A 7,783-nucleotide genomic window follows, 5' to 3' on the forward strand; every position below is an offset into this window, starting at 1 on the left:
TGTGATCCGGCCGAGCGTCCCGCTGGCCATCGACTGCCCACGACAAACACAGTGCAGTGCGCTTTTATCGAGATACAAAGCGGTGACAAGGGGGCGGATACAAGGGGGCGGCACCCCAACGCCGACGCGTGTCCATGAGCTGGCTGTTTTCTTATCAGCCAAACGCTACAGAGAGGAAGTCGGCAGAGTTTGTGAGATAAATAATTCAAGTTATTAGCATTCTAGAGGAAATCAAGAAGAAATGGGCATGGGCAGGGTGTGTAGTTAGTAGAGAAGACATCCGATCGTCGGTTAGGGTAACAAATTCGGTTCCAAGGGAAGGAAACCGTAGCAGGCCTATTCACCCTGCTCTACGCTAACCACCGATGATATACATTGGACACCATCCTCCCGTTTTCTGCCAATAGTGCCGAAGACCACTATGTAGCCGAGACATCCTTCTTTGCCGGAGAAGTCAGCTGGCTTGCTCGCCTTCGCATCTCAGCCTCACAGGATTGCTCTAAAGCACAGTAGGATGCCCACCACCCTCACTTTATATACGAGCCTGGAGATTTGGTCATGCTGTGGCAGCCTATCAGGAAGCGGGGTCTGTTGCAAAAGTTGCAAAAGCTGCTGTGGCACTACGATGGGTCATTTGTTGTTCTTGCCCAGCTTAGCGATCTCAATTATCGCATCGCTCGCCTCACCAAAAATGGCCGTAGCTCTGCGAAAAGTGAAGCGAAGGGAAGATGACGTCAACAAAGAAGTGGCTCGTGCTGGGACACGCAAGTGGATACTGCTGGGTCCTCGACGTTTGTCCTCCGACAAATGAAACCTCTCTCGTAACAATATTGTGTAGTTTATTGTAGAGTGCAGAGTTGAGGAAGGAAGAAATTGCAGGAGGTTTGAAGCAGTTCAAGCTATTACGCCAAATCTGACAAGAAACCTCTTATGGGTAGATTTGGCTATGCTTGATTTCGTAACATTTTATACCATGTCTTCGTTTCTATTTGAAGCCAAGTTTGGATGTATAGTTCCTACGCGCTGCGAACTATTTTGTTGCCGCTTTCATCTTAAGGCACCCATCATACGGAGTGTAATCACCGGTTCCCTGTATTGAAAAATTTACGCGATACTTAGTAAGATGGGCTGTATTTGGAAATGGTATTTAGAGGAACCACTTAATCAACTCAAAATCGTGTGGTGCGTTTTAATGTTATAATAAAGGTCATTTTTCAAACAAATTATTTTCTTTATGTACAATTTTCCTCTATTTTGCTTGTTCTCCCTCTTAATTCACACCATGTTTTGAAGGTAAATGCCCACAAAGAGAATCTTGAACGTCCAACTGCCAGTCAAGATCTGGCGAAATGAAGATGAAAGTAGGTTAGTTTAGATTATTTTATTTTTCTATTTGCAGGCTGTTTGTTCTGTGTCAACTATAATTTATAAAAATTATTTCAGAACAACACTAAGAAAGGGACACTTACGCCATATATCGAAGTTATCTACGAGAAATGCTACCTTAAGTCTCCCATTGAATGAAAACCGAAAATAAAGTTGCTTTATTTTATTATGGATATTGTTGAATACACGAGTATGGGGCGAAAAGATCAGTGAATATTTTTGCTGGAGCTGAACAGGCGCCTCCTTATTTTTGCAAGAGCAATTTTAGCATATTATTGAACTTCCCCTTCAGGTTTACTGCAATGCAGGGGTTGGGAATGAGGAGTCCATCTATGCGCTGTTTGCAATTCGATTTGTGTGTCTCATGCTTATAGTCCCGTGGGAGGTTTGTTCCGCGTTTCGCACCTTCAAATGTGACAGCTTCATTTTCAGAAAATGCGGCGTTTCAGGCCGCATAAAATCTATTTGAAGCAAGTCAGCCCGTTAGGCACTATTCATTTTCTTGTCACATTTAGACCGCCCACGCCGCCTTTCCGCTGCACAAGGTGTCAAATCATGCAAAAAAGAAACAAAGATGCCAGTCGTTTAAATCACATTTTTAATATTGTCATCTAAGCTTTACATATTGCAAAAGCAGCTTTGTCATCTTTACAGCTAAATATTTAGGACATACTTGACAATTCATGCCAGTTTGAACATTCCTGATTGAAAACCTATGGCACTCGTAATCAAGAAACAGTAAGTGCAATGTAGGCTTTTATGGGAGCAGGGGCTCCGGCCGCCAAGGGGCCGGAGGGGCGCAGACACGCATGCATTGGCTCATCGTCTCGAAGTTGTTGCCGTTGCTGTCGCAGCCGCCGTAGATGAATGGCCGGCATTGCTTTGTCTGAGCGTCGTAGTAGAAGCGGGGGAAGGAAGCCATACAAGGACCGGAGTGCGGGGGACGAGAGCACACATCATCCACAGATGCTGAGGGAAGAAAATATAAACGATCATAATCACAGAAAAAAAAAAAAAAAGCTCGGCAAAGACAGGATACAGCGAGAGGCACAGCTCCACATACCCAAAATATGAAATTACTGAGTCACTATCGGTTCATTGGCACGCTTGGAGGATACTGGATTATAGCATATCATTATGCAGAACCCCATTCCGCCTCGTGTTGTGGGCAATTAAAGTTTCATTTTTAGCGCCGTCTGAGCGGAAACGTTCTTTGAACTACTGGGTTTTTTGAGCACACTTATGGAGATCGCTTAAAGATTTAGGTGAAGCAAATATCGCGCCTAGCTCTATGTAGTTTAAAATTGGCTTCAATTTTCACTTGTCAACAGCACTCCGAGGAACGTCGCCTCCTTATAAGTAATGCAGCAATGCATCATCCTAATAAAATTATTTCTGGAAATACATCTATGCATCTATTACCAGAGTTTAATTGTAACGTTTCTTTCACCTCCTTTTTACGCGCAAAATGGCATGATATTAAGGCCATTTTAACCAAGCACAAATGTACATACCGGGCTGTGCAATGAGCGCCTCTAGAGGTTCTCCGGGCAACGAAATAGCTGCAAAGAGAGAATGAAAGAGGCACGTTTCTAAAATGGGAAAGGCAAATGTGTTGACGTTGATGAGAAATGAGGAGTTGCTCTCTGATGTGCTTTACTTTCCCATATAAAAAAAGAAAGCACTCACGTTTCTCGGCAGAGCAGGTCATTTCGCACTGTCGCTTGGTCTCGTATCGGTTCTGGTTGCCTCCGCAGCCGCCGTAGATGAACGGTTCACACTTGCCAGACTGGGCGTTGAACCACCACATAGGTATCATTGCCTTGCAGGGCCCGGTTTCATATTTCTGGTCGCAGTTTCCTCCGAAAACAGGTGCTGATGATAAAAATGAAAGCACTAATTGCAAAATTGACTAAAGGACTAAATGCACAAGCTAAAGTGTGACGTTTTGGCGGCTCTGATTAATCGAGACGGGATAACGTCATGGAGCTCTGGACCAATCACAGAGCACTACCGCAGTATGCAAGAGTGCTTGCCTTATATGGCCATATGGCAATAAATGATCAATTGCTAATAAGTAACAAAAATTATTTATTAATAACTGTTTATTCACAAACCACAACTAATTCTTTAATAATGAGTACTAATCATTTGTACTAATTATCTTCTATTAGGTACTGATTACTAATTAATGATTCAATAATACTTACTGATTAGTTTCAGTTCCATAACTAATTAATTCATTACTAATTATTGGCGCGCACCCGGTAAAATCAACCAGACACGAATAAACGTAGAACAACTGCATAGGTATGCGTCTTTTACCTTCTATTCCTTCCGTGTGTAACAACAAGTGTATATCAATCTCGCCCTTTCAGTCGCTACAAAACTGCCTCTTTGTAGCGGTGGCGAGGCATGTCAAGAGGTCGGAACGACTGCTTTTATCTTGCCGCCCTCAGTTTTTTGTAAAGAACACTGGAAATAAACTGATTGATTGATTGATTGAAGATACAAGGATTGCGATTTCTTCGCTGCCGAGCAGAATTCACTAAATAAATGCACTCGCAGAATGTGAAAAAGTAGTCGCTCGCTCTACACGTAGCAGCATTCATTGCCACATGCGCAACAATCGCGTAGCACTCAGGCTTTCGCCTTTTATCACTTTAGTCGCCAAAGTCTCCTCCAATTTTTTTTTTTATTGGTAAAAGGAGATGTCTGCCTGGTACTGGTCCTAGCATGCTACTTCTGATGTGAATGACAGAGAAGAGAAGGCGAAGATAAAATTAACAAAAAAATTAAAAATGTAGGTGCCACACGCTTTCACACACAAACACACGCAGATGCGCTTCAAAGAGTCGCTATGAAGAGTCGCTTTGACAAATGTTTTTAATGCCTTGGTAGGTCGCGTAGCCGAAGACCCATTACACCAAAGACCGAGAACGTGTTCAAGGCGCAGAGCTGCGTGTTTAGTCAAGCCAAAATAATTCGCAGTGTCCTGCGATGGGCAATGAACCTTTGACAGGAGGTTATGAAATGTTCGATATCGTCACACACATTAAATGTAGAGTAAAAAGGGCTGCTAGCTATACTGATTTTATGTATAAAGTAGCTTATGCAGGACATATTCAAGCGAATTCTGTGGAGGCAAATACGATGACATCAGCTCAAATTGTGTAGAATTCTGAAGACATGGTTGGGTCTATTTGATGTAGAGGTCGGTGTTGGTGGTCCGCGTCGCGCCACAGAGAGTGCTACAATTGTCATTATTCAGTGGCTACAAGTCTTGCGGCATCTCTCCGTGCGAATGGGATTAAAATTACTCTTGATGAATCTAGGCGTACTAGTTTACCAGGGACGTCGACGTAGTCATTGCCCGCCATGCCGCTGTAAGCACGTAACTACTGTAGCGCAATGCGGTGGCGGATCTCGCAGGCCTCAGTGTGCAGCTTATTGAAGTCAATGATGAGCTGTTCCTGGATCCGTGACGACAACCAATTGTAGTGCAGTGCGACGATCATTGAAGATAACACATGGGGCAGGAAGGTTTTGTTCCAGGATGGTCGCATTTCATTGAAGCGAAAATAAAAACTACTTCGGTTGTAATAATGTCGATGAGTTTTGAATGACCCTTGCTTTTCAACGAGCAACCTGCTTTCAGAGATTGTTAAACTGGGGAATCTCGTATCGGGGGACAAGCCGAGATACTCATCAACTTCCGTTTATGTGTCGGAAATCGTTCCTTTTATGAAAAAGAGATGGTTCGCCCATCATTGTACTGCAACATTTCATCATGGCAACCTATCTGTGGGGGTACTGATAGGTGCCATACCAAATGCCTAAAAGCGTGCCTCGGAATTATTCAACACTGAGCTCCGGATGGCTACATTGAGGCCTGCTGCTGCGGCATTGTGCATAAGCCAACGGCTAATACAACTACCGGGTGCAGATATGGCAGGTACTGTTCCGCTCAGCTGATAGCACTACTACCAGCCAATACGTAGCACCCTTAGATGTCTAGCTAGCGTAATGGGTCAACACTTGCAAGGCATGGTAAATGCGGTAGGTGACACTCCCCGGTGTCTCCGATGTCTGTTCTAGGGTAGTATGATGCACGTAGCTGGAAATGTAGCGTTTCTTTCGTTATATCACGATTAGAACGAGCGGGAAGAGGTCTCGTTAAATAAGAGCAAAAAACTTGCCTCCAACGCTGCGAGAGAGAGTCTCTACCATTTTTGTTTGCCAGTGAAAACATGCGACATTCTACTATCAGCATCGCTCATTTGTGCACTCGGGTTAAACTGTTGTATGGCCTTTCATTTTAAATAACAAGTTTTGGTTGTTGTGCATTGATTGGTCCCACTGTCAGGTACAGATTGATCGGTGAATTTGCTTAGTAGCACTGAGTATCAATGTTATGGCTGATCAAGATATTAATTTATTTAGGACATGTAAAAAGTCCGCCTTAGTTCTGTATTTTGTAATATGAGATATGCTCTGATTTACTCGAAGATTAGGACCGTAAAACACCACATATCTATATGCATTGCACCAGCTTTCATGCAGTTATGTGCGCAAAAATGTTTGTTTTCTCGCTTTTCCGTTTACACATAGTTAGCCGTGCACTAAAATAATTCGGCAGTTATAGATATGAATGCTTCAGCAGTGCCTTAATAAATGTATTAATGCTTTCGCACCACCGCGCAACATGGCAATAAAATTACAGCAGAGTAAATGACCATTATACATACCAGGCAGTGCACTGAGAGCCAGTAGAGGTTCTCCGGGCCAGAAAATTGCTGGGAATATACCACAAAAATTAATTCAACAAAATAAGTAATGCAAACGAATAGAGTCTGTCATAAAGAAGCTTGGGTGATGCGATCATTAAAACAAAAGTTTCCGAAATCGAAGAATGAAAATTTCTAGACATTAGACTTCTTCCCACCTAGTCTACTTTAATGCATTTTACACTAGTGTTTCTGCAAGCATCTCAGCTGGAATTAATTTCGAAAGGATGTGTATTACAAAATGTTTTCTGCCACCTATATTTAAGCAAATTTAGCAAAAAGGCAGTCGATGTCATAAGAGTAGAAGTTAGCTTCGGCATCCTGAAAACATGGCATGGAGTTCGTTATAAACAACGGAAATCATTTCTTCACGTACGCAGCATTGAAAATTTCTGCTATAGAAGCAGCAGTTAATGATCATGAAAGAAATAAGAAATATTGGATACCTTGAAAATACTGAAACATTTTTTTTCATTTATATTACTTTGACCCAATAAATACAGTTTTCTGCGATTCCCGAACGCTAAGCTAAAAGAGTCGAGTGAATGTTCAACGGCTTCTGATGTTTCAGTTTTGTAATAAACACTCACGTTTCTCGGCAGAACAGGTCATTTCGCACTGTTTCTTAGTTTCGTATCGGTTCTGGTTTCCTCCGCAGCCGCCGTAGATGAACTGTTCACACTTGCCAGACTGGGCGTTAAACCACCACATAGAAATCATTGCCTTGCAGGGCCCGGTTTCATATTTCTGGGCGCAGTTTCCTCCGAAAACAGGTGCTGATGATAAAAAAGAAAGCTCTAATTACATTACTGGAAATACCAATATATTTTCAATCTTACGAAGCTAAAGGTACCATCTGTACCAAGACAAAATAAATTCCGTTCTTTTTAAGCCCTCCAGAATCGTCTATTAACATACAATTCCCTCATCCCGCCGCTCTTAGAATATGCCGTAATTATTTGGGACCCTTTCACATTAACCACCATTCATAAACTAGAGCGAATACAGCACAAGGTAGTTAGGTTTTTGTTAAACTCATACGGCCGTGCATCTGTCAGTGAGCTCGGGAAACGCAGCAGATTATCCCAAGTTAAGGAGCACAATTGGGTCTTTCGATTAAAGTTCTTACTTCAGCTGATAAAAGGTCACTATAATATTAATACTTGTAATTATTTTTTTTTCTTTTCAGGTTATAACATGAGACAAAGGCACGATCTGACAATAACTAACTTGAATGCGTGAAATAACTGGTTTAAATATCCTTGTTTTCCTAGGACAATTACTGAGTTGAACGAACTTAACAGTGAGACTCTTACTCAGAATAGTGTAGTAATATTTGAAAAGTGCCTGCAAATGTTATGAATTTTATCAATTTGAGGTTGTGTGTACTCTTGATGAATCTTCGTGTACTACTTTAGCAGCGGCGTCAGCGTAGCCATTGCCAGCCATGCCGCTGTACGCAGGTAAACACTGTAGCACAATGCGGTGACGCAGCTCGCAGGCGTCATTGTGCAAGTTATTTAAGTCAATGATGAGCTGTCCCTTGTAAGCAATTGTAGTGAAATGTGACAATCATTGAAGACAACCGATCGTGCAGGAGGGTTTTGTTT

At 42.3% G+C, this 7,783-nt stretch overlaps 1 protein-coding gene across 1 annotated transcript; it reads right to left on the bottom strand.

The window, feature by feature from the left end:
- Positions 1-1,975: 1,975 nt before the first annotated feature.
- On the bottom strand, positions 1,976-3,228 carry LOC146178051 (kunitz-type serine protease inhibitor 6-like). The gene is made up of 3 exons (XM_084580715.1): positions 3,076-3,228; positions 2,901-2,948; positions 1,976-2,355 (listed from the first exon to the last, which is right to left on the bottom strand). The coding sequence occupies exons 1-3, from the start codon at positions 3,203-3,205 to the stop codon at positions 2,144-2,146; spliced, it is 390 nt and encodes a 129-aa protein (XP_084436841.1). The 5' UTR covers positions 3,206-3,228; the 3' UTR covers positions 1,976-2,143.
- Positions 3,229-7,783: the final 4,555 nt, after the last annotated feature.

Source organism: Amblyomma maculatum, chromosome 10 (assembly GCF_055883805.1).
Source record: "Amblyomma maculatum isolate TAMU_Amacu chromosome 10, ASM5588380v1, whole genome shotgun sequence".
In the NCBI taxonomy this organism is placed as follows: domain Eukaryota; kingdom Metazoa; phylum Arthropoda; class Arachnida; order Ixodida; family Ixodidae; genus Amblyomma; species Amblyomma maculatum.

Excerpts from the sequence above, each read along its gene's own strand:
- LOC146178051 (XM_084580715.1), bottom strand. The coding sequence starts at position 3,205 with ATGATACCTATGTGGTGGTTCAACGCCCAGTCTGGCAAGTGTGAACCG. Across the intron at positions 2,949-3,075 it reads GACCTGCTCTGCCGAGAAAC|CTATTTCGTTGCCCGGAGAA; the intron begins GTGAGTGCTTTC and ends CTCTCTTTGCAG. Across the intron at positions 2,356-2,900 it reads GGCGCTCATTGCACAGCCCG|CATCTGTGGATGATGTGTGC; the intron begins GTATGTACATTT and ends TTCTTCCCTCAG.